This window comes from Colletotrichum fructicola (assembly GCF_000319635.2).
Source record: "Colletotrichum fructicola Nara gc5 chromosome Unknown KSG_Nara_v1_contig10, whole genome shotgun sequence".
Lineage (NCBI taxonomy): Eukaryota > Fungi > Ascomycota > Sordariomycetes > Glomerellales > Glomerellaceae > Colletotrichum > Colletotrichum fructicola.
In genome coordinates, this window is record NW_027094060.1 from 410,733 (window position 1) to 434,130 (window position 23,398).

The 23,398-nt window shown below is 53.9% G+C and overlaps 7 protein-coding genes across 7 annotated transcripts; 4 read left to right on the forward strand and 3 right to left on the reverse strand.

The window, feature by feature from the left end:
• Window positions 1–130: 130 nt before the first annotated feature.
• On the forward strand, window positions 131–2,171 carry glcA-2 (Glucan endo-1,3-beta-glucosidase A1; the record flags this gene model as incomplete). Its single annotated transcript, XM_032020594.2, has 7 exons — window positions 131–875; window positions 930–991; window positions 1,216–1,252; window positions 1,377–1,410; window positions 1,463–1,495; window positions 2,085–2,119; window positions 2,167–2,171. The coding sequence occupies 7 exons, from the start codon at window positions 131–133 to the stop codon at window positions 2,169–2,171; spliced, it is 951 nt and encodes a 316-aa protein (XP_031882405.2).
• An 876-nt stretch (window positions 2,172–3,047) lies between these two features.
• somA (Transcriptional activator somA) lies at window positions 3,048–5,756 on the reverse strand (the record flags this gene model as incomplete). Its single annotated transcript, XM_066153301.1, has 6 exons — window positions 3,048–3,485; window positions 3,531–4,625; window positions 4,710–4,926; window positions 4,995–5,176; window positions 5,253–5,654; window positions 5,703–5,756. 6 exons carry the CDS (start codon window positions 5,754–5,756, stop codon window positions 3,048–3,050), a joined length of 2,388 nt encoding a protein of 795 aa, XP_066007257.1.
• Window positions 5,757–8,674: 2,918 nt separating this feature from the next.
• Window positions 8,675–9,420, reverse strand: BET3 (Trafficking protein particle complex subunit BET3; the record flags this gene model as incomplete). The annotated part of the gene is made up of 4 exons (XM_032020591.1): window positions 8,675–8,986; window positions 9,046–9,268; window positions 9,323–9,331; window positions 9,386–9,420. The coding sequence occupies 4 exons, from the start codon at window positions 9,418–9,420 to the stop codon at window positions 8,675–8,677; spliced, it is 579 nt and encodes a 192-aa protein (XP_031882345.1).
• A 758-nt stretch (window positions 9,421–10,178) lies between these two features.
• On the forward strand, window positions 10,179–11,412 carry SNRNP40 (U5 small nuclear ribonucleoprotein 40 kDa protein; the record flags this gene model as incomplete). Its single annotated transcript, XM_032020590.1, has 4 exons — window positions 10,179–10,313; window positions 10,367–10,493; window positions 10,545–11,300; window positions 11,363–11,412. The coding sequence occupies 4 exons, from the start codon at window positions 10,179–10,181 to the stop codon at window positions 11,410–11,412; spliced, it is 1,068 nt and encodes a 355-aa protein (XP_031882346.1).
• A 428-nt stretch (window positions 11,413–11,840) lies between these two features.
• argx (putative argininosuccinate lyase) lies at window positions 11,841–14,559 on the reverse strand (the record flags this gene model as incomplete). Its single annotated transcript, XM_032020589.2, has 11 exons — window positions 11,841–11,896; window positions 11,967–12,009; window positions 12,065–12,095; window positions 12,186–12,202; window positions 12,451–12,482; window positions 12,578–12,674; window positions 12,927–13,349; window positions 13,435–13,918; window positions 13,975–14,168; window positions 14,222–14,439; window positions 14,499–14,559. 11 exons carry the CDS (start codon window positions 14,557–14,559, stop codon window positions 11,841–11,843), a joined length of 1,656 nt encoding a protein of 551 aa, XP_031882347.2.
• A 2,590-nt stretch (window positions 14,560–17,149) lies between these two features.
• CGGC5_v015636 (uncharacterized protein) lies at window positions 17,150–17,974 on the forward strand (the record flags this gene model as incomplete). Its single annotated transcript, XM_032020588.2, has 3 exons — window positions 17,150–17,327; window positions 17,377–17,681; window positions 17,738–17,974. The coding sequence occupies 3 exons, from the start codon at window positions 17,150–17,152 to the stop codon at window positions 17,972–17,974; spliced, it is 720 nt and encodes a 239-aa protein (XP_031882348.2).
• A 3,912-nt stretch (window positions 17,975–21,886) lies between these two features.
• On the forward strand, window positions 21,887–22,673 carry GIS2 (Zinc finger protein GIS2; the record flags this gene model as incomplete). The annotated part of the gene is made up of 3 exons (XM_032020587.2): window positions 21,887–21,980; window positions 22,040–22,215; window positions 22,272–22,673. The coding sequence occupies 3 exons, from the start codon at window positions 21,887–21,889 to the stop codon at window positions 22,671–22,673; spliced, it is 672 nt and encodes a 223-aa protein (XP_031882458.2).
• Window positions 22,674–23,398: the final 725 nt, after the last annotated feature.

Sequence of the window (23,398 nt, forward strand, 5' to 3'; positions counted from 1 at the left end):
CCTTCTTTTGGATATTTGCAGCTTGCCAGCATTATAAGCCAGTACGACGGGAACACCACACAATCGATAATCATCAATTTCTCCCTCGATATCGTCCTCAAGTCTGAAACGTCACTTCATAACATCAGAGATGCTTAGCTCTACTCTTCTTCTGGCACTTGTGCCCTTTGCCAAGGCTCTCGCCCCCCCGGCCGTGGACGGCATGAACATCATCTGGTCAGAGACCTTCCAAGGAAACGCTGGCGCGCCTCCCCGAAGCGACACTTGGGGCATCACTCTAGCCATTGACACCAACAACGAGGTACAGACTTACACCGACTCATCTTGGAACCTTCAAATTTCCGGCGGCGAGACGATCCAATTCATCCCCCGCAAATCTTCCAATGGCGTCTGGACCTCAGGCCGCATAGAGACCAAAGCCTCGTGGACCCCTCAACCCGGCAAACTGATGCGTGTCCAGTCCATGTTCAGAATGGGCGCCAACGCGAATAAGCAGGGAATCTGGCCGGCCTTCTGGATGCTGGGCGATGCCGTCCGTCACGGTACGCAGTGGCCTCTCTGCGGCGAGCTCGATATCTTTGAACAGGTCAATGGTCAGCTTTCTGCCACGGGCACCGTCCACTGCCAACAAGAGTCTGGCGGTATCTGCAACGAACCCAGCGGCCGTGGAGTTGCTACCTCGATCCCGGATAACGACTGGCACACGTGGAGTCTTCAGTGGGACCGTACTTCTAACAACTGGCTCACCGAGACTATTACCTGGATGCGCGATGGCGTTGTTTTCAACACGCTGACCGGTGCTGATATTGGGAACGAGTCGATCTGGGCCACGCTCGCCCATGCCCCTTACTACGTGCTCATGAACGTCGCTGTTGGTAAGTCTGAATCATTTTCGGCCATATTTGAGCCGCCCAACTAACATAGCATAGGTGGTACACTTCCGGGTAATCCTACCGACGCTACTCAGGATGGCTATGGTAGCATGATGGAGGTTGGATATCTCGCCGTTTACGAGACGGCATGAGCTTCCCTCAACGAAGTTCGCCCCCGCGTGTCCTCACGTCAAGGACTTGCCGCATGCTGGACTTCTCTCGACCGCTTTCAATCACGCTTGCTTGTGTACACTGGATGGGCGTTGCGGGCTCTCTGCGATCCGACCAAATCTTGACGAGAGCCTCGAGATAACAACGCCATACCAGTGACGCTTGCCCGCAGCTTCACTCAAGTACGCGCGATGGCGCTTCTGTTCATAGTAGATACCCCCCATTCAACAGCGTTTTTTCTTGCAGTGGCCAACCTTAGTCCACCCTTCCCTCCCGTAGATTGAAAGAGCCCAGTCTTTTAGTATGTGACTGACACAAGACTGTTATATCAAGGGCGAAACACCGGTGGTCTAGATGCCATCGCAGAGTGATGGCAGATATATGACCAGAATGATAAAATCAAATGGCATTCTCTTCAGACTGCGCCGAGTACCCAACTTGTGGAAAGTAAAGTATGATGCGACTTGATTCTCACTCTGCTTTGGCTCAAGGAACACGGGATCGATACGCCCGACGCGCGAAGTTCCCTTTCTGTCGTTGCTGCCTCAAGCACATATGGATGGAATCTGCTCTTGGTCATAGACTATGTGAGCTAGTATATAGTAATGACCAGGAGGCGGGGACTGGTAGTTGGGAGTCTATTGTGGCATCGCTATCAAAGACGGTAGTAGAAGTAATGATGATGGTAATAATAGCGGCGGCGACGACGACGACGACGACGACAACGACGACAGCAGTAACAACGACAGTGAGGTGGATTATGTCACCATAGGAAAAGCAGCAGGAAAAAAGGCTGTCCCTTCCAAAATACATCAACACCGGGCACTGTCAATTGAGCACCCGAAGCGGTCCGCGAACAGGATTCCCCCTCATCGACGGACGACCAGTCCATGGTGGTCAATGGCTTGAAATACACTCAAAACGACACACCTACCTTGAACATACAACTCGCATGGTGCCTCGCGTACACCCGTGTTCTCCGGATTGCTTGACAAGCATTATTCACCGTTGACAAGATGCCTCTGCTGAGCCTGATAACAGTATTCGAACAACTGAAAAAATATGGATTGAACCTCGTAAGCCAATACCATTCCACACGCCACAGTAATCTGACAAGACCTAGGATAAACGACGACGGCTGGACACGGTATGATGTTGTCCTGAACCTTCTAATAAATACAATGCTCTTCTCATACTCAACCCCGCACAGCAACTCTGCCCCCTTTTCGACTTCCTCTCCTCTTTTGCACAAGTTGAAACTCATGGTCCAGCGAACTTTCCCACTCCAAGTAAAACCCGGGCTCCGCAATCTCAATTCGTATGCCGCATGTAATCAATGATTTCGCCCAACTGTTCGAGGTAGGAAGTAGGCACCTGAAAAAAACTAGCGAAACCGGCCCGTAGAACTCCAGAACCAATGATCCAAGGACAGCCAAGGAGAAGCTCGTGTGGTGACAGCTAGCTCGAAGGCCCCTGTTGAGGTTGAATGCGTGTCACACCAGGCAGATGCACGCGTGAATTAAGACCGCCTTTGTTTTGAAGGGCGTTAGAGGACGGTGAATGTGTCCATCCACCACACTTCCACCAGATAACAAACACCAGAACCATTTCTGCCTATGTTGTCGACAGGTGGTAGGTGGAGGAATAGTAGCAAATAAGGAAAACTGTCAGGCTGAGTGACGACGATGTAAATGGTCTAGAGACCACATGTGTTGGGAATGGTTTTTTTTCTTTTTGGGTTGGGCAGGGGGTCCATAGACTGCCCTTGGGGATGAATCAACTGGCGTATATGCCACTCAATGTTCACATAGCCAGGGGGCTTGATTGCTGGTATTCCGACCGAAATGTTGCCCAGCTGGAACAAACAAAACGGTCGACGTCGTAGCTGGATCCAAGGAAGGAATGGCGGATATTGCGAGGCGCGAAGCGACAGCCTGCACCGTCACCGTATCGTCAAACTACCCTTGGCTACAAACGCGCGCAATGACAGTTTCAATTGGACACCTAGTCTGCGCCGATCTCGTTGGCACCCTCCATGCCGAAAGAGCCGGTATTGAAGTCAAAGGCTTGATTGTCACCATCTTCGTGCAAGAACGAGTCGAAATCGAAGTCGTTTAGGACGTTATCGGAGACGAGAGGGTCCGCAAATGCCATGGCTCCGAAATCGACCATGCCATTCGTGCTGTCCATGCCAAACGATCCGTTCTGGTTGGCATCCGAGTGAGCTTGAGGAGCGACCTGGGGCGCAGGTGCGGCTGCGGGAGCTGGAGGCTGTCCATTGGGAACGGCAGAGACCGGCGCGTTCTGGCCAGCTTTGAAGCTTGCGGGGTTGACAGGAGTGATGGGCGTCGCCGGGGTTGGCGGCTCCTGGTCTTGAGTGCCATCAGCCGCCGGCGTGGCTCCGCTGTTGAGATTGGGGTTTGACTTCTTTTGTGTGGCAGCCTGTAAATTTGTTAGATGGTTCTCATAGACTTTTGTTGTGCTTACCTTGGCCTTTGCGTTCTTGTTATCCTTCTTCTTGGGCGCTGCCTTATTGGCTTGCGAAGGAGTGGGTGGCGCTGCAGTTGCTTGCTGAGGGGACGAGGTGTTTGTACGGTTTGCGTTCGCGGCGGCAGGCGCAGACGGTGGTGGCATTGATCGCTGCTGAGGGGTGCCCTGGACTTGACCCTGAGGGCCCTGAGGTACCATCTGGTTGCCGTTCGGACCTCCTTGCCATTGCACAGGTTGATTGCCTTGACCACCTTGTTGAGGCTGCTGTTGCTGTTGTTGCGGAGGCTGGCCTTGCTGCTGCTGCTGCTGAGCCGCTTGTTGCTGTTGTTGCTGCTGTCTCGCAGCCATCATCTGTTGAGGGTTCATCTGGCCGTTGAAGGTCTGGCCTGGATGCGAGCTAGGCGGGCGCATGCCATTGATCTGAGGGTTTGGCACCATGTTCCCGTCCATATTCGCCATGCCCTTGAAGAAGTGGGGTGCCATGTTGGGATCCATCTGGTTGCCCATGAAGTTCATGGGATTGGGGGAGCCCCGAGACTGGGCGCCCTCCGGCAAGGGTGAAGGTATGCCCGCGTTGTTCATCTGGGGCGTACCACGCTTCATCTGCTCTGTCGGGTTGGGCGAGGCTCCTGTCCTAGCACCTTGAGGGGAAGTCTCAGGGAATGGCTGGCCGTTGGGGCCTGGAGGAGCACCGGGACCGCCAGGACCGGCAGGGCCGTCTCCTCTTGGCATAGCACCGCCCATGCTGTCCTGTTCCTGTCGAGCCATCATAAGTCTCTTTTTGTTCTGCTGCTCCAGAAGCATTAGCTGCATTTGATAATCTTGCAGAGCGTGGTTACTTCCACCGCCGGCCTGGGCACCGCCAGGGCCAGGTCGAATGCCGGCAGGCATCTCGCCGGCGTTATAGTATGCGGCCAGCCCAGCTTGATCAGGGCCCTGTGCCATCATAGGGGATCCTTGACCCTGAGGACCGGCCGCGTTAGGCATAGGCTTGTTCGGCATCTGGCTGGCCTGGTGTTGCTGCAGATTCGCAGCGTATGTGGCAATGGACTTCGCTTGTACAGCAGGTGGTTGATTTGAGAATGTCGTGAACTGCTGCTGGGTCAGCTGTGCCGGGTTAATGCCGTTGGTGATGAGCATTTGCTGGGCTTGAGCTACGTTTGGGGCGGTCCCCACCTGCTGGCCTGGCATGCCCTGCTGTGGTCTCCCATTCGGCATCATCCCAGGCTGACTCGGGTTGTAAGGCGTTCCGTCCAGGCGAGGTCGCTTTGAGGGTGAAGGAGCATTTTCGCCAGAACCAGGCGAGGAGGGGCGCTGTCGGTTTCCCTCCATGTCAGACGGGTCGCGTTGCATTTGAGTCTGCTTATGCTGAAGCATTTGCATGGCTTGGGGGCTATTACGGCAACCTATTAGCGACATCTTCGGAGTTGAATCACGGGCCGTTGCAAACTGAATACTCACTTGTTCTGATTGTTTGCCATAGCTGTGCGCGCGAGGTTTCCCTGCTTCATGTTCATGGCCATGCCACCATTCTGCATGTTGCGCATCATCTGGTTGTGATATTGCTGCTGAGCGGCCAGGCCCTCGGGGCGCATCTGACGGAGAAGCTCCTGCTGCTGGTTTTGGCGCATGCGGGATTGTTGCTGCAAACCGAGTTAGCATAAGCCAGGAAATAGACGGCATGGAAACTGGAGGTCGCATGAGCTCGAAAACACGTACCTGGGTGTGGCTGACGTATTGATTTACAGGGCCGTTGCCGCCCTTGGTACGTTGCGCGTTGAAAATATCCCAGAACAGGCAGAACCACTCGTACAAGAATGAGGATTCGGAAGCAGGCATGGGCAGTTTGGGAGCGGGAAGATCATCAGGGAGCTTCGCGTCAATGTCATCCTTGGAGTCGGTATCCATAGGATCGTCACCCAAGCCATTCCCAAGCAGATTGCCATTTTCATCCCTCCGTCGGTTTGCACCATCCTTAGTGACGTTTATTTGATGGTCTCCGTTGACGAGCGATCGCGCACAGTCAAACATTTGATGGCGGAGAAAGTATTCGTAAATGTAAGTGTTGAGCAATGTTCTTTGGCTCTCGGTGGGAACGGGCATTTGTCGGGGGCCAGCGACCTGAGGTGCGACTGCGCCATTATTCATCATGGGTACGGGAGCACCGACAGGGCCGCCCATGGCGTTCATGTTGGCCATGTTGGGGTTAACGTTGACGTTCATGGTGACGAGGGTGGGCCGGGCTGCAGACAGTTGTCTGCCCGGCTGGAAGAGAAGAAGTCGATGCGGTAGATGATGAAAGGAAAGGTTGGTTGAAGGACGGGGGTGGTGGTCGGTGGACAGAGAAATCGCGGTCGTCGAAAAACTTTCGGTCAGCCACCTCAGAGGCGCTGGATGCGTGGCACGCGGTGCGCTAAAAGCCGACCGGCAGGAGCGTGTCGGGTTCAGCGGTAGGCCACTTGGGGGGGGGGGGCCTCTAATGGAGAGAGTGAACGGATTGAATGGTCGCGACGCAGGGCGAGGGCTCGCGATCGGAGATACAAAAGGAAGTGAAGAGAAGAGCAGAGCAGTCGGAAAGGAGAAGAGGCGCGGTCGTTGCTGGCTCCGTCGTGGCTCCGTCGATGGCGATGCGGTATGGCGATAGGCAGTCGAGGATTTGTGTAGAAGAGTGAGCGAGAGGGCGAGAGCGAGAGATGCCAGTTGCAGGAGAAGAGCAAGTGTGGATTGAGTGGGATTAGGTTGAGGGATGCAAGTAAAGGGAAGTGGAAAGACAGGAGAACGGATGTCGGAAGAGAAGCTCTGTCGGGGGCTTTCTTTGGGGTGCTGAGTGTCTTCTCTGGGTCTTGGGATTTGGCTCTTGGTTTGGGCCCGGGGGGGTTGTTCTGGCGTCGTCGATCCTGCCAGACCAGCTTGCTGCTCTACAAGCAGTCGCAGTCGTCCCTCTCCTGCAGCGCTGCGCTAGACCGATAAGGCGAGATCAAAACTGCGAAATTGACAAATGGTTCGGGGCAAAGGGCGAAACCATCAACTGAGCAAGTGACGCGTGTTTAAAGCCAAGTTGCAAGTGTTCGGCATGCGAGGCCACCAGGGGGGATTCAGTTGATGAAGGAAGGGGAGAGGACAGGAGGGTAGAGGAAGGTGGAAGAGAGGGGCGCGAGATGGACAAGGCAAGGCAATGGAAGGGGAGAGACGCAGGACGAGCGACGGGTGGAAAGGATGGGGTTGGGATTTTCCTAATTTTCGCCCAGGACGCTTGGGCAGATTTGGGGGGAGTCTGGAGACCTGGAACTGGGAGCTGGGTGGTCGTCAGAGCAGTTCGGGGGCGGGAGGACGCGGGTACACCTGAGAATGAGGCGCGAACTTCTGAGCACGTTCTGGCCTGAGGCACAAAGCACGTTGTGTCAAAGGCAAAAAAAAGGCTTCAAAGACCTCAAAGAAGGGGGGACATTTAGAGATATATCAAGATACACGGTGTATTCACCTAGTCGATAAGCCCGCCGACTGCACTGCAGCTGTAACTGTCTAATACCTACTTTACCCATCGTCTTACACAGACGGTATTCGTTCTTAAAGGCATTGGATGTACGGATAGGTAACGTCCCAGATGTCGACACTGACGGAAGCTTATGACAGGGTACCTCGCTAAAGCACGCAGGCTCCTCATCGACCCACGTACTGACTGTTTGACGTCGCATCGCGGTTGAAGCTCCAGCCGCTTCATTATCCGTCTCAGTGAAGCGAGACGCGACGACGCGCCAGGCTGCTGGGAATAAACCCGCAGTGCAGGTTTTCACCCGACCCAAGATGACCTCCCACTGAATTGCGAGAAACTAAAGATCAGCTATATCACCTTACATATCTTGGGCTCCATGCCGTCGCATTGCAGCCACTCCCATACACGCCAACCGGTCTCGAGAAAAACCTACGTACCCTGCATCGTCCGCGACTCTTCAGGGCCATAAGACACCTATTTGTGAGGACATTTCAATACCGGAAAAATCGTGTGCACGCTGCGATGGCCCAACCACAGGGCGCACTTGAAAACTCATGAAAAGACTTTACCCCAGCGCACAATTGTCGTTCTCAACCTATGATTCCCTTGATGCCTTGGATGCTTTTTACTTGAAATTGTCGTTGCGCAAAGCACGGGCCTCCACTTTATTGCATTAGCCAGCTCCGAGCCAACGCGACACTGTGACTGGTCGGAGCCTCGAGATGTCGCCAACTATGCGAAATGACTTCCTCGGAGCAGGCGAGGCAGACCGATCCTCTTCGCTCAATGTCGCCATCCCGCCCGTGACTTTCTCGTCGCCTTGTCGCATCGTCCCGATCATCCATCTCCTTCAAAGTTTCCCTCAGGCTGTCTAGACCCAATTACGGCGGCATCCCGAACCTCTGGGCACCTCTCCCCACTTCGGCCGACACCAGCCGATACACTTATCGAAGTCCGTCGCCTAACTCCGCAATATGCCCTCCCTGGAATTGATTCAGTAGCAATGCACCCGCTAGTTTAGCTGCCGTCGGTCTGTCCATTTGCCTGATCAGTGTGTCGTGTCAACGCCAAGTCGTAGCAATGGGATTGTTGAAAGCAGTAGCTGGACGTTGCTCCATGTCGTCAAAATTAACTCCCGTTGTATTCCGCCAACGTGGATACAGGCCCAGGGCCACCGCAAACCCGGCGTTGGTACGGATGCAAAGTACGGCCTTGAAGTGAGCGCCAAGATTGTTTCCATTCTCACAATTATCACTCCCTGCCTGCAGTCACATGTCTCCCGCATCGCTCTTCAGATATGTTCCCGGTAAATGCACACTTTGTGTCGTTGAGAGCCGAGCCACTGTCTCTTCCTAGTGCTGCGAGAGCACCATTGCATTTGCTACATTTATCTCAAAAGCCTGAGATGCTAGGGTGCCTGTCTCAATAGAGCCGACAGAGTTGTCATTGGAAATTCCACCGTATGCACAGTCGGATTACATTGATACTGAGGTTGATCATCTCGACTGCTCCTCTGAGGCTCTTCCTCGTCCCAGACAGGTAATTCAGCTGAGAGATACCGCGAGACCACGACTGCGAAGGCCATGACCCAGTGATCGCAGCCGGAGTTGCGGACAGTTGGTGTTGTCATGTGAAAGGTTTGCACCGCTCAGTCGTCTTCTGGTGGCAATTCGTCGTCAATGTATCGTATCAACGATACCCTCATCTCTGTTGTGTCATGGCCTCTCAGGACATCGCTGATAAAGTGTGCCTCCACCTGCATCTGCACCATCTCCAAAGCTCCGCGCAACACACCGCAGAAGATGTTGGAGTACCACAGCTCGTCCTGCGCGCGCCCATCATCGGGCAGCTCCACGAAGTCTGCCAATGGGTTCTCGTCAAATACCAACGAGAACTGTTTGTTATCTGTCGTCCAGTTGGTGACTTGGGGCGTAACGTTCAAGAAAATCTTGAAGCCAACCTAGCGTTCATCAGTGATTAACATTTAGACAGTCTTCTTCTTGATGGGAATGAACATACTCGTGCAATCATATCTGCCGTTTCGCGAAAATTCGAGCACCGCTTCATTGTATTTGACTTGGCCAAGTAGTCTTCAATCAGACGGAGGCCGATGTTGTATCCCATCTTATCCAGCTGCTTGTTGACCTCCACATAGTCGCTGTCATAGTCCTTGCATAGCTGGGCGACGATTGTTCCATATGTCAAAGTCACCAGCTCAGCGTTCACCTTGTCGATGCGTGTTCTGTAAGAAAAGGGTCAATTCTGGTTCGAATGGCGTCGTCGCGACTTCACGTACTTCCAGATCCTGGTGAGAAAGCTTGTTAGCCTCTGTCAACCGCATACGTAGCCGAATACTCACTCTTCACCTAGGCGAGTTGCCTTGCTTGCTGCCATGCTGCGCAGTCAGTGTGCGACGGCTCAAGGTTGCTTAGCGATGCGAGCCTCGTGAGGGCGGCAGACAATCAAGGAAGTCGGCAATGATCTGGCCGTTTCAACGCCTCTCTGTCTGATTGGGGGCTGGGTTCTGCCCGGTCTAGTATCCTCGTCACCGGATCGCCTTGTCGTAGAGTTCGCGTGGTCGTGAGGCGCAAGTGTTGGGGCGCCCTGACGTTGCTGTCAATGGTATCGGGGTGGTTGATGTTCACAGTGTGGGTGGTAGATGGTCTACGTCTGGCGTCTGTGGATATTTGAGATGGATACACCAGGGTCAAATGAGGAAAGCGCCAATCAGAAGCTTGGAGAGTTGATTAGGTACCTTAGCGCGTACCTACAACAGCCATCCACCTACCTTAAGCCTTGAGGTGCACTGTACCCGTAGACTTGCGCAGGTCAGGTCGGGTCCATCGGATTGGACGGGAGCTCCACTGAACTGAGCCCGGCACACCCACACTCCAGCAGGACTTATGTAGATAGGTAGCTCGGTGATCGGCAGAAGCAAGCTCCGTTCCGCGTCGCGTCCAGATATCAGGTCCGTCCGCACTTAGGTAGGTTGTTGCACGGGCCAATGATCACAGCTGTTGCGTATTTTGTCTTTTCCTGCTCATTCAACTGAACAACTATCGCAACACTCAACGCGCGCATTAGCCCACGCGAAATCGACCTGAAAATAACGGCACCTCCTTTAGATCGAAGAGATATCACACATCCTCAACATGTCCGAAAAAAGACCGGCATCTGACGAGCCAGGCTCGGGCCAGATGATCGTGAAGCGTCAAAACGTGGGATCATCCACGGGAGCACTGGCGAGGCTCAATGGTTCCGGGAAGAGCAACGCCTTGGTGCAGACCGTAAGATATGCGACTCGTGTGCCGTTCGATCATGGCTAACGTTGTCGTAACAGGCGCCACGAACGAGCAATCTACAAGCCCCTGTCATGGAGCTCACTGGGCACTCTGGGGAGATTTTTTCAGCCAAGTTCGATCCTACAGGCAACTTTATCGCCTCAGGATCTATGGATAGAAGCATTCGTGAGTTCATCTTGCCGCAAAGAAAGCCAAGTTTTGGTGCTGACTGATAAGTCCTGTGGCGCACATATGGCGATTGTGAAAATTACGGAATCCTCAACGGCCACCGCGGCGCCATCCTGGACCTTCAATGGTCGCGGGATTCGAAGATTGTCTACTCAGCATCGGCGGATACGCATCTGGCCAGCTGGGACCTGGAGAACGGCTCCAGAATACGAAGATACGTTGGTCACGAAGAGATTGTCAATGCTATGGACATCAGCAAGAGAGGCGAAGAACTCTTGGTCAGCGGCAGTGATGACGGGTCCATAGGCTTATGGGACCCGAGGACAAAGACTGCGGTTGATCACATTCAGACCGAGTTTCCGATCACAGCTATTGCCATGTCAGAAGCCGGCAATGAAGTCTATTCAGGAGGCATTGATAACGACATCAAGGTCTGGGATTTGCGCAAGAAGTCGGTGATCTACTCCATGCTTGGGCACCAGGATACGGTAACCTCTCTGAGGGTTTCGCCAGACTCTCAATCACTCCTCTCGTTTGCTATGGACTCGACTGTAAGGACGTGGGACATTCGGCCCTTCGCACCAACCGAGAGACACATCAGGACGTTTGACGGTGCGTCTGTGGGTCTCGAAAAGAACCTCATCCGTGCCAGCTGGGATTCAGAGGGCAAGAAAGTGGCCGTTGGTTCTGGAGATGGAACTGCGACGATATGGTCTAGCGAGACTGGCAAATTGATGTACAAGCTGCCAGGTCACAAGGGAACAGTCAATTGTGTTGAGTTCGCGCCTGGCACAGAGCCAATCAGTATGCGTTCCAGCCTTCTTTTTTTCTGGCGTTACGAGACGAATGCTGACTTCCTTTCCTAGTACTGTCCGCATCATCTGATCGGAACATGCTTCTCGGAGAACTGCGGTGAACAAGACGCCGAACGTTAAGCAAACATTACAACATGCCAAGGTAGATGCAGCGCAGAGATGAATTCATTGTGGAAGCGCCAAATTTGAAGGAATTATATGTCCACATGCCGTGCATCTCGGAGCATGTAGTTGTAATAGTGACAACAAATTCGGAGTTGGCGGGACAAGATGGGTGGGCTTTTCTGCGATGAGTGATAACCTGATCATTCGTTGTAACACGGATTCGGACATGATACGGCGGAGATGAGCCGCAGATCGACGTGGAGGTTAGCGGGCGGCAACTAGACCGATCCATGATTGTACACCACAGGTCGTCTCAGGGAGAGATTTCTTTGATACCCTTGGAAGAGCCGATTTCGGCAATTTAAACTCGCTATTGCCGGAGCTGTCATACGAAGTCGTGAAAAAGCAAATTTCTCGGCCAGTGTCACGGCCTCGAGAATCGTCCGGTGTATCCGTCCAGGTATTCTTGCAGGAACAACCCTGAGACATTGCAAGGTTCATTGCGTGCGTCAGTTACTTCAGCTTGCACAAGCGAGGCCCGCCGACTAACCTTTAGCATCTGACGACTGCTGCCGCGGTATGAAACCCAGATTCTGGAGTTCCCGAATTTCTAAAGTACTTGCCAACGAAACGGGAGTGCAGACTCACTAACCGTTGCATCGTATGTGTACGTCGTTTACTGTCATTCGTTAACCCATTGTCTGCGGGCCCACGACTTTACCGAGTTCCTGCTCTAAGGGTACGCTAAGGTGTCAACCACTCAACTTACAGGTTGCCCTTTCCGGTCTTGGTGTTCGGAGAGGCAATTTTTTAAAAACTCTATTCAGCAATGGTTTTTGGACGCTGTCGGAAGTCACGAACTGGACAAAAGACGACCCGGGCTATTTATGGACAGGAACAGGGCGTGACGACGACAGTTGTGTAGGGTGAGAGAAAAGTAGTTCAGACGCAGCTTTGGGCGATGAGACAAATGGCAGCGCACTTGCTGACTATCAACGAATCTGAGGTGTTCGTACACAGACCCCGAAGTCTACCTGATGATGGAACACGACGCTTTCGCAATCGCCTGTCTTATGTAAGCGTACGTTGGCCGCCTCGAGGATCAGTACGCAACCGGACTTCGTCAATGGGCATGCTTGATTCCCTGAAAACATATCGTACCTTCTGTATCTTTGCTAGATGCGCAGCAGAGAGGGTGGCAGGAGACAAGTTGGGTCAGGTCCGAATTCTTTGGCGTCGAGTGAAGCGCGCGTGTCTGCTAATTTGGATGTTGTCAAGGTGACTCTGTCTTGAACGGTACCTAGGTAAGGTGGTCAGGTATTCATGGTTGACCTTTTTCAGGCCCTGGACGCCAACGCCAACGCCAACGCCAAACTGCCAACAACGCTTCCACCACCCCCAGGCGCCCGGGTTCGTCGATATTGGGCCGTACGTTCCTGGCCCCATACAGAAACTACTTAAGTAGTCCTCCCATGCTATCAAACCCCTAATCCAACATAGCCCTGATAACCTGGATCTGCTCCAGCACGCTTGATCGACTGGTGCCGCCTTTAGCCGTTTTCGCCTCGACACTCGTCTCATATTCGAATGCCTCCGCAATGTCTGCTGTGAACCGAGAGTCAATGGCTTGCAGTTGCTCAAGGGTTAACTTATCCATCGCAACTTCCAGCTTTTCAGACTCTGCAACAACGCGTCCAGAGATGTGGTGAGCCTCTCTGAACGGACATCCCTTCCTCACCAGCCACTCTGCAACATCAGTGGCTAGCATCGTTTTGTCCAGAGCAGCCTCCATCCGGTCTGGCCGCACCTTTAGGGTAGAAATAACCCCGTTGGCTATGCCAAGACTATCTGACACAGTCTGAACCGAATCCAGCATAGGCCCCCACCCTTCCTGAAGATCTTTATTGTAGCAAGATGGCAAGCCTTTCACACTCTTTTAAATGAACAGTCAGTAGCTACTCCCGATGCGCGTCTCAAAAGCCAAGGCAACTGGCTGAGATGTCAAAATGAGGACTCACCATCATTAACCCAGCCATTTGACCGAAAGCACGCCCTGACTTGCCGCGCAGAAGCTCTAACGAGTCCGCGTTGAATTTGTTGGGCATCAAAGAGCTACCCGTAGAATAGGCGTCGGCCAGCCGCACGAAACCGAACTCAGATGTCGAATATATGATGAGGTCCTCAGCCCACCTGCTAATGTGGTTGGTGAAGATCGAGTTCCAGACCAGGAAGTCGATTAGGAAATCGCGATCGGCCGAAGTGTTCATGGAGTTCAAGGTTATTCCGCTAAAACCAAGCTCCTCAGCGATTTTGTTTCGATCAATTCGAAATGGGTTGCCGGCCAAAGCACCACAACCAAGGGGACTAAGATTGACCCTTTCGAAAACTTGGCGCAACCGCTCGAGATCCTGCTTAAACGCAGCGGCGTATGACATCATCCATTGAGAGAATCGAACTGGCTGAGCACGCTGGAGATGGGTGTATCCAGGCATGATGTAGTCGCTGAGGTTGTCAGTCAGCAGGGAGCCGCTTTTGGCCAGAGATGGGGCTAGGCTTACATTTCAGACTCGGCACGTGTGATAATGACCTTGAGGAATGCAACGAGTTGGCTGTCGATTTCGCGGATCCGATCGCGTAACCACATGCGCATATCACAGACAACTTGCTCGTTGCGGCTGCGACCTGTGTGCAGCTTACCCGCGATGTCCTTGCCGATGACCTCTCCTAAGCGACGTTCGTTTGCCGTGTGAATCTGGTTCTTTGTGTTAGCCTCGAGAAGTTGAGTAGAATTGAGCGTCCTCTTACATCTTCGTCATTCGGCATGATAGCGAAAGTTCCCTGCTTCCATTCTTCCATCACTTGAAGCAAACCACGCTCAATCGCCTGAAATTCGTCGTCGCTGATGATGCCGGCCTTTGAGTTGGCTCTGGCAAAAGCAATCGACCCAAGGATATCTTCTTTGTAGAGAGCCTTGTCGTAATGGATGGAGGCATTGTACTTATGCATGAGAGGATCAATCGCACCTGCGGCACCGTGAGGTCAGTATACAGCATCCGAAGCTTGTTTCCCGAAACATTCGAACCTGTGAACCTGCCCCCCCAGAGCATGCCAGCTGCCGCAGCTTCCGCCTTTTTCTCGGCCATGTTGGAAATGATCGTGAGTGGCGTTCGTTGCGTTCGTTGCGTTTTCAAGGCCGATGAAATCAATGGGTTGGAAGGGCGGGGGTTATTGAGGTTGAAAAATCTAGTGGGGGTAAAGTACGTAGGTCGATCAGTCGAAAAAGTTTGTGGGCAAAATGGCGGGGGATCAGGTAGAAGCGCAGGGCGCGGCTTTTCTAACCAATCAGAGCCCTGTAATCGTAGTCGCTCCCTTCCTATTACTGCCCTCTACCTTACACTTGCCCTCTACGCTGCACTTGCCCTTTACGCTGTACTTGCCCTCTACGCTGCACTTGCCCTTTACGCTGTACTTGCCCTCTACGCCTGCCTGCTCGCGCCTGCCTATAAGTACTCGCGTCTGCTTTTTACTCGCGCCTGCTTTTTACTCGCGCCTGCTTTTTACTCGCGCCTGCTTTTTACTCGCGCCTGCTTTTTACTCGCGCCTGCTTTTTCGCGCTTGCCTGTTGCGCCTAACTTGTACGCCTTGCGCTTGCCTGTATAACTGAGGTAAGCGCCGTAAGAGTGGGCCCGTGAGCGAATTAAAGGCCTTTGGTTGACTAATCTCTGTCCCCAGGCCAGTACCCTGCGAAAATATGAATGGAAGTTACCCTGCGCTTTTACCTAAACCCGGGACCGATTGTCGGGTGTGACTATTGGGTTAGGTTGTGGACGGCGGCAGACCAGAAACGGCTTAGCGCCTTGCAGCCGTGCAATCCGAAACATCTGGTGTTCTCCATCTCCAATAAGACCCCTGTGGTGGTTACCCCTGGGCGATTATGCAACACTCGAGCTGTCACAGAAGTCGACAAGTGACGGCGAATCCATCTCTTCTTCTGTGCAGGAGCTGTGCAGGAGCCCAGTGGGAGTCCGGGACACTGCGAGAGGCACGGATGAAATTGAGCCTCGCCAGCGCAAGGGTCCAATTGCGCTGCAACATGTTCCCGTCCTCCACGCCGCAGAAGCTGCACGTTTCCTCCTGTTTTTCGTCCGTATTTGCACCTCCTCGTCACCCAGGGTCGCTTCTTCCTCTTTTTTCTGCCCTTCCACGTCGCAGAATCCCAGGTGCCCTGCCATGAGACTGGTCACAGCTGTCTGTGTGCCCCGAGTCTGCGCCGCAGTTTCTTTTTCTGGTCTGTCCAGTAACACTCGCGATCTTGGCCGACCTTCTCCGTTCCAATAGTCGACAAGACCCTACCAATACTTGCCGGCTTGTGCCTTGCCTCGAACTCCCCTAGCGAACCGAACTGTTGGCTGTCCGTCCGGCTGGCGTACCTACATACCTCCACTTACACAAAGTCAGGCAGCTGCGGACGCACCGAGAAATAACGCCTGACTGGCAGTCCCTTGTTCACCTCACCTTATTCCTCGTCTCAATCTCCCTTTCTTTTCCAGCTCTTCCGTCTTCTCTTCATCAATTGCCTCACTCAGCGTCATGTTGGCGGCGCCAGGCGCCCATCAGGCTTCCTTTTCATCCTTTTCTTTTCATTGACCATTTGTCTACGTTCTCTCATCTACCTCCCAATCCATCTTTTATTTCAACTGGCCATCACTGTGCAGGCTCTGGAAGCTAAACTGCGCCGCCAGCGTTGTCCTCCTGGACACTTTCTCTGCTTCCCATCTTTCTCGGTTGCGAATGTCCCTCCCTTCAGCCGTCGAATTCCTTGATCGAGGCCGTTGAGTCGCCGGCAGTCCTCCCTTGGAACTTCCGACACAACAGCACCCTCTCAATCCGTTGTTTCCTTCACAACTTTCTTCTCCTAACTATTGGGCATTGTTTAAGCCGGCCGTGACCGCACCTACAAAGATTCTTCAACGAGACGGTCATCAATATCGTACCTCTGAGAGACGCTGACTCGCAATTTGCTCCGTCTACAATAAAGGATCCCCCTCGTCGCAGTATTATCTGTGGCAGCGTCGACAGCCTCCGCACGAGAAGTGCGAAACACAGCGCGCCGACTCGCGCTTCTCGCTATCCTCCCCGCCGAAGCATGACGAACCTTGAACGGCGATAACTGCGAAGTTAACTCTCAACGTTCAATCGGGAGGTGCATATCAGCTTCGACCCTCCAGTATGGACTTTCTGCGACGCGGACGGCCCTCGAATGGACCAGATATTGAGCAACAGGCCTTGGCTGGACCATCAACACAGCCTGAAATGCAGGAGGATTCGCGATCTCGACCGAGGCGACTCCCTGGAACACGGCCTGCTCTGTCCTCAAGAAGACATCCCGGCGGCAGAATGCAGCGCCTTGACGATGGCGAGGATGACAGTCCCAAGACTCCGCGCTTCAATATAGGCCTCCCAACACTCCCAAGCACTCGGCTGAATCTTCCGCATCTTGCGAGGACATGGACGAGTGGTTCCAACGGCCCGAACTCGCGGCCTAGCTCAGGACAACCACTGCCAAGTCGAGCGGCGACCGATCCGCTTACCGGACCGTATATGAGCAGGGCGGGAGCTACGCAGATTCCTGTAGCGATGCCATCTCCCGTTGCCCAGCATGCTCGATCACATTCCCACAGACTGACAAGAAGGTTTACTGGGCCAGATCCTGCAGAATTGCATCTGGCACAGATGGCACAGGAGGGAAGGCGGCGCAGACGACGGAGGCAGCGAAACCAAGAAGACAACAACGAGGGACACCCGAAAAGGTTCCTGCTTTGCCTGCCATGGGTGAAGTCGCGACGCATGCGATCGCAAATCCTTCGGTGCTTTATTTCAGGCACATTTCTCGCCCTGTTATTGGCCGTTTGTGAGTGATGCCTAGTGCTGCTGTCGGGAAAGCCTAACTGACCCCGTAGACCTTGCCCTGTCTCTCACACAGAACATCCGCAGTAGCGAGTTCACGGTACTTCTCATACTCATCATTCTCTTTACAACGATTTTTTTCTGCCACGGCTTGATTCGCCTATGCATGCTCGTCATTCGACCGCGATCAGACGACGAGGCTAGGCCGCCAATGCCGCAGCTTGTTGCTCCAGGAGGGTACGCTGTCCCACGGGAACCGATCAGAGTGGTGTTGGCCCGTGACGAAGAGGAGGAGGGCGAAATAAGCGATGCAGCCAAAGCGAAGCCGCCAGCCTACGGGCTCTGGAGAGAGAGTGTGGTACGTGCCAGCAGCATGGATGCTTCTAATTATTTTCAACTAACAAGAGGATACAGCGGGTGGATCCCAATAGGATATACTGGCAACGCAATCCTAATGCGACATCAAATGGCAGCCCGTCGAACTCTAGGGAGGTTGGCAGCGGGCCACGACCACCATCGTATGCATCGGAAGACGGTGTCAGCTACGTTGTAGATGCTCGGCCCCGGTCAATGGCGCCAGGAATGACCGAAGTACTCCCACCACACCCCTCTGAGGTTGGGCGGATGAATCAACGACGAGGCCCATGGTGATCCCATTTACGTGGTCAGAAAAGACATAAGAAACCTTGCGTGTGATATTATTGTACAATGAGAGCGCGGCTAGCGGCGTCAAGGGAGTTTCGTTAGAGGCACGTCTCGGCAGTGCGTGAAAACGCCACTGAACGGGAGGACCTGAAGCATGCCATCATAAGTGTCTTGCGGTCATTATATGCTGCTCAGGGAGACAGAGCGAGTCAACTGGGACTGCACTAGTAGTACTTCCGCATGGCATTTCAAGAATAATCGAGCGAGGGGATGCAGCTCATTTCCAATACAAGCGGGTGTTTCACAAGCTGAAGGCGTCACGAGAGGGGCCATGAGGGAAGGTCACGCTTTGCATGGCTGGTTCCACAGCATTAGTTGGGCTGGCGGGTGTCCGGACTGTCGGAATGTGCACCATTGGCACAAAAGAGGCTCTCCCTGCTTTGCCGCGATAAAGCGTGTGAGTACAACAGAGCTACGGTCGAAGAAAGGCATGAGGAGCTACACCAACGATTCGTAGGTAGTTCTACTGCTAGTAGGTGTTCGTTCTCCGCTGTACGGGTAAATACAGCTGTGTGTGTATGCAAAAATAAGCAAGACGGCCACCAGTCCACCCTAGGTAGATAGAGATCTATTAATTGCTAGCGTTGGATGTACAGGAATATGCTGGCCTATTGGACACCCATTTTGCTCTCCAGCTGCCGCGTGCTTGGGAGCGGAGTGGAGCAGAAAATGATGAACATCCAATGGCGCGGGGAAAAGAGACGGGCAGGCAACCTGGGGGCCAGAAAAGAGAGACACCCGACGGTGCAGCGCCAGTCACACAGACATGCGTTTGGGTCAGGCACGCTGAGCCACGGCACGCCATGCTACATGGACAAATACTTTCCAACGGCTCAGGTTTTGTGCTGCGAGATGCGGGAATGAGTATCTATCTGCGCTCAGGAATTGCGGCTAAGCGATGTGAGGTTTGCTGAGCCGAACATACAGCGGGAGCGTATGTCAAGTACCAGGTATGGAAGGTGCCTTGAGTATATATTACGTAAGGTAGGGACTAATTTAGCTCGCTTAGAGGGGCGTCAGCGCGTGGGGTGTTTGGAGGACTTGGTGGGATGATGGATCGCGGCTGCAGTGTGTTGAAAGAAGAGTGACAGCTGAGCTGGTAGTGAATTGTGAATATGTAAGTAATGTACATAGTAAAGAGGTAAGGTATCCGTAAGGTAGGTTGAAGACCGAGGCCGGGCGTGAGCGGGAAGCGGAAAGCGGGAGAGTCGGGGGTACCGTTGCGATACTTGGCCCCGCCGCCCCTGGCGCCATGTTTCCCCGCCTTCCCACCTTTTGACGTCGTCAACGACCCAGTTGATCCGTTCCTCGAAGGTCGCTTCCATGTATCCAGGGCACGACAAGCACTCAAGGGCCCCGGTACTGCCATTGACAGTAGAGAAACTAGGAGGGAACTGAGACAGACACGCAGGAGGGTCAAAGTTCCAACACGACACGGCCACACACATGACATGGGGGACATGAGGCCGAGCGGGTATTCGTAGGAAAAAGTGATGACATACCTCAGTAATGTGCTGCTGCAGGTGCAAGAGGGGCAGATGCAGGTGAGGTGCAGGTGCAGGCGCAGACGCAGACCAGACGCAGGTGCATGCCTTGCCTTCGCAGAACTTGGAAGAAGGGCAGGAGAGGGGAGAGGAGGAGAGCAGAGGCGAATAGAAGCCAGTGGGAGCTTGCTTCACAAGTCTTCAGGTCTCTGACGAGGAAGTTTTTCCTTGCCTCGAACCCCCTGCTACAAACGCTGCCATCCATCCCGATGGCTCAGGTAGCCAGCCAGCCCGGCCTGTTCAGCTCTCACCCCAAACTGTACACATCCTGGCCCTGTCCTGGCCTCGCCTTTCCTTTCCGGTCGACATCCATGACCAGGCTTCCCCCTCCAACGCACGCTACTGCAGTCACTGACTGACCGATGGCGGGCGAGGCGATGGAGGGGTTGGTGGTGACTTTGGATGACTTTAGAACCGGGTGATGACTGCTCTTGGTATTGGGGATTGTTGGACACGATACCCGCGAGACGAGAAGGGAAGGAAGAGAAACAGAAAGCTCGCGCTTCGCCCTCCCACCCCGCCCGTCATCCTCCGTGTTGTCCAGCTTGCCTACGGCGTAGGTAGTTGGTAATTAGGCAGGCACGTAGGCAAGTACCTAAGGTAGGTAAGTAAGGTACTGACCGAGTGCGCTTGCTTATTCTCTGCAACATCTCACCCCTTCAGCAAGACTTGAGACAAATACCTTTTACCCTTAGTTTTATCTCGAGGCATCCGTAGCCACTTTAGGTCCCCCCCCCCCTCACTGAGGTAGCCCCGTCCAAGTCCCCAGTCAGTCAGTCAGTCAGTCAGTCCTGCCCAGCGGTCCTGGGAGTCCCCAGTCCCTCGGCCTCCTACCCCGGAAGCAACATTCCGTCATCCGCCATCAAACCAGCGGGCAACCTACCTGCATCCATACTACCTGCCTTCGCTACTTACCTACTTACCTACCTAAGCAGTCCAGTCTGGTCTAGTCCCCCGTTGGGTCACAGCCGCAGTCACAGGTCAGGTCCAGCCAGCCCAGCCGTGTCCCGTCCTTTTTTCTTCGCTACTAGAAAGGACCAGACCCCTCTTTCCTCACACATTATTATTTTTTTTGCCCATTAAACAACAGCAACCTTCGTGGAAACGAACTGTTCCCGAATTTTCCCAAAGGCAATTTTTCGCGAAAAGGTGAGTTTCGCCCTCGATTGTACCTGCATCCATCGCATCAGCATTGCCCCCAGCACCTCTCTGTCCTTGTCTCTCTCTGTCTCTCTCTCTGTGCCTTTTCCCTCAATCTACCCCTCATCTTGCCTTCCCTGCCCAGCCAGCCCAGCGTGCCGTCGCAAACGTCTCTTTCTGCCAACCCAATGCGACACGGTCGACGAGGGCCAGCCTGCCACAGCAGCATTCGCCATCAGCCTCACCAGAATGCGCCCACCCAACGCAACGGGAACGATCACGATAGTCCTGCCGCATCCCATCTCTCTGCCCCCCCACGAAGAAACTTGGGAGACTGCCACACTGAAGATGCGATCGCTTCTTCCTTGGTCCCGCACGCATTGCGCATCTCGCTATGCGACCCGCGGAAATGCGCCAACCCCGCCTGTTGCTTTGCTCTCTGGCCCACCACTACTTTTAACGACCGCAATCCTCGTCTTCTTGCCAAGACACCCGTTCTGTCGGGTTCGCACGTCAAGCTGCGATCCCAACTTCACAGATCGCGGTCTCTGGAGCCTACCTGATGCTACATTGATCCGATAGTCCACCGGACTCAATTGGCTATTCATATCGTTGCGCTGCGACTGTTGCGTTACTCCTGCGCGCCACCTCAGTCCCCCACACTCGATCTCGCCCCGATGCGCCTCCTCCCGAAAAGCCCTCGGTGGATCACTTGCGATAATCCCTCAATCGCAAGCCGGCAACAAACAGCGCCAGACCACGATGAGACCGAAGCCTGCGTCATTTGCGCCCTTGCGTTCGCAGGTTCATTCCCAACGGCATCCTTCGCATTGGCAAAGATCCCTCTCTTTGCGCGCTTCGACCACAAATCAAGTCCCGGGTGATTGGCATGGGTCTACTTAAGCAAATCTATAAAGAAAATGGACGGACCGAGGCATCAGAAACGCGTGTCATCACTGCCCAAGATCTGAGCTCCCAGCGCAACTGTGTACCCTATTGCCGGATATTCCGTCCGAAGAGGATTGCACATCAGGGACCTTGGAGACGAATACTTCCGCTGCAACACCATCCGACAAGCTGGATTTCCTCAATAAACCGCTACAACGAGCACAAATCTAGCCAAGAGTAAATCGACTAACCTTCCTTCTCTGATAGCTTTACATCAGACTGCAAGATGTCTTCCCTCTCCCGTCGCGCGTGCTACAAGTGCGGCAATGTTGGCCACTACGCCGAGGTTTGCTCGTCAGCTGAGCGTCTTTGCTACAACTGTGAGTTCTATCCCCAAAGATCGGTCAATATTGGAAGAATTTCTGACTCTCAATGTCAGGCAAGCAACCCGGCCATGAGTCCAACGGCTGCCCGCTGCCGCGCACCACCGAGGCCAAGCAGTGCTACCATTGCCAGGGCCTCGGTCACGTCCAGGCCGACTGCCCTACCCTGCGATTGAGCGGCGCTGGCACCAGTGGCCGCTGCTATAACTGCGGCCAGCCCGGTCACCTCGCTGTAAGCAATCTTGCGTAATCGCCGTCGATGAGAAGCTGACGTAAAAATTTAAAAAGCGTGCCTGCCCCAACCCTGCCGGCGTCGGCATCGGACGTGGCGCCCCCGTTCCTCGTGGTGCTTTCGGCGGCTACGGACGTGGCGGTTTCGCTGGTGGTCCCCGCCCCGCCACCTGCTACAAGTGCGGAGGCCCTAACCACTTCGCGAGGGATTGCCAGGCTCAGGCCATGAAGTGCTACGCTTGTGGCAAGCTCGGCCACATCTCTCGTGACTGCACCGCGCCCAACGGCGGTCCTTTGAACACTGCTGGCAAGACTTGCTACCAGTGCGGCGAGGCTGGCCACATCTCGCGCGATTGCCCCCAGAAGAACGCGAATGGCGAGATTCCCAACGACGTTGACATGAATGCCGCCGCTGGCATCGCCGCGCCCGCTGTTGCACCCATCGCCCCCGTTGCTTAAGCAATGATCCGTGGCCGCGTCGTCCTCTCCATGAGGCGGTTCCGGACTGGGAAGAAGTTGGCTGCGTGAAAAGCAGCCGCTCCGCTAGTTCTACACGCGCCAGCGCATCGTTGTTGGTTTCCTTATGTTTTCAGCACGACCCTTTACGCCTCTCGTACCTACCTACCATAACACCTGCACCTTGCCCATTTCATTCTGGTTATTACTTTTACTTCCTGCATAAAAACGGCTTGTCGCCAATCGACATCCTTTGCTTTACACGGCGTCTACTGGGATTCCCCTTCGTCAACACGATTCATTTTCTGGAACAAAACGGGAAAGGCTTCCTCTCTTCATACTACCCTTGGTTCTTGCAACGACTCTCACGACGGACGGTCTCAACGTATTTATATGCATCTTCATTCCTGCATTTGGAAAAGGAAAGTTCGTGACCTCATGGCTATCTACGGTTCCTTCTGGTTCGACTTAGCTCCCTGTTTACGCGCACCATTGCGTGATCCAGAATGGTTCATAGTCGGCGCGCAGCCCCAGATTGGATCTGAACTACGGCGGCGGCAAAATTATTCCACAGGACAATATGGTGTCAAGGCGGCTGGCGGCTAGGGAATTGAACACTGACAGGCGATGGGACGCTGCGGTCTGCACGGGCAGTTCAAAACTGTCTGTAGACCTTCGCTTACCGAGCAGGCCAGGCTAGGAGATTTCATTGGAATGAAAGATATGGC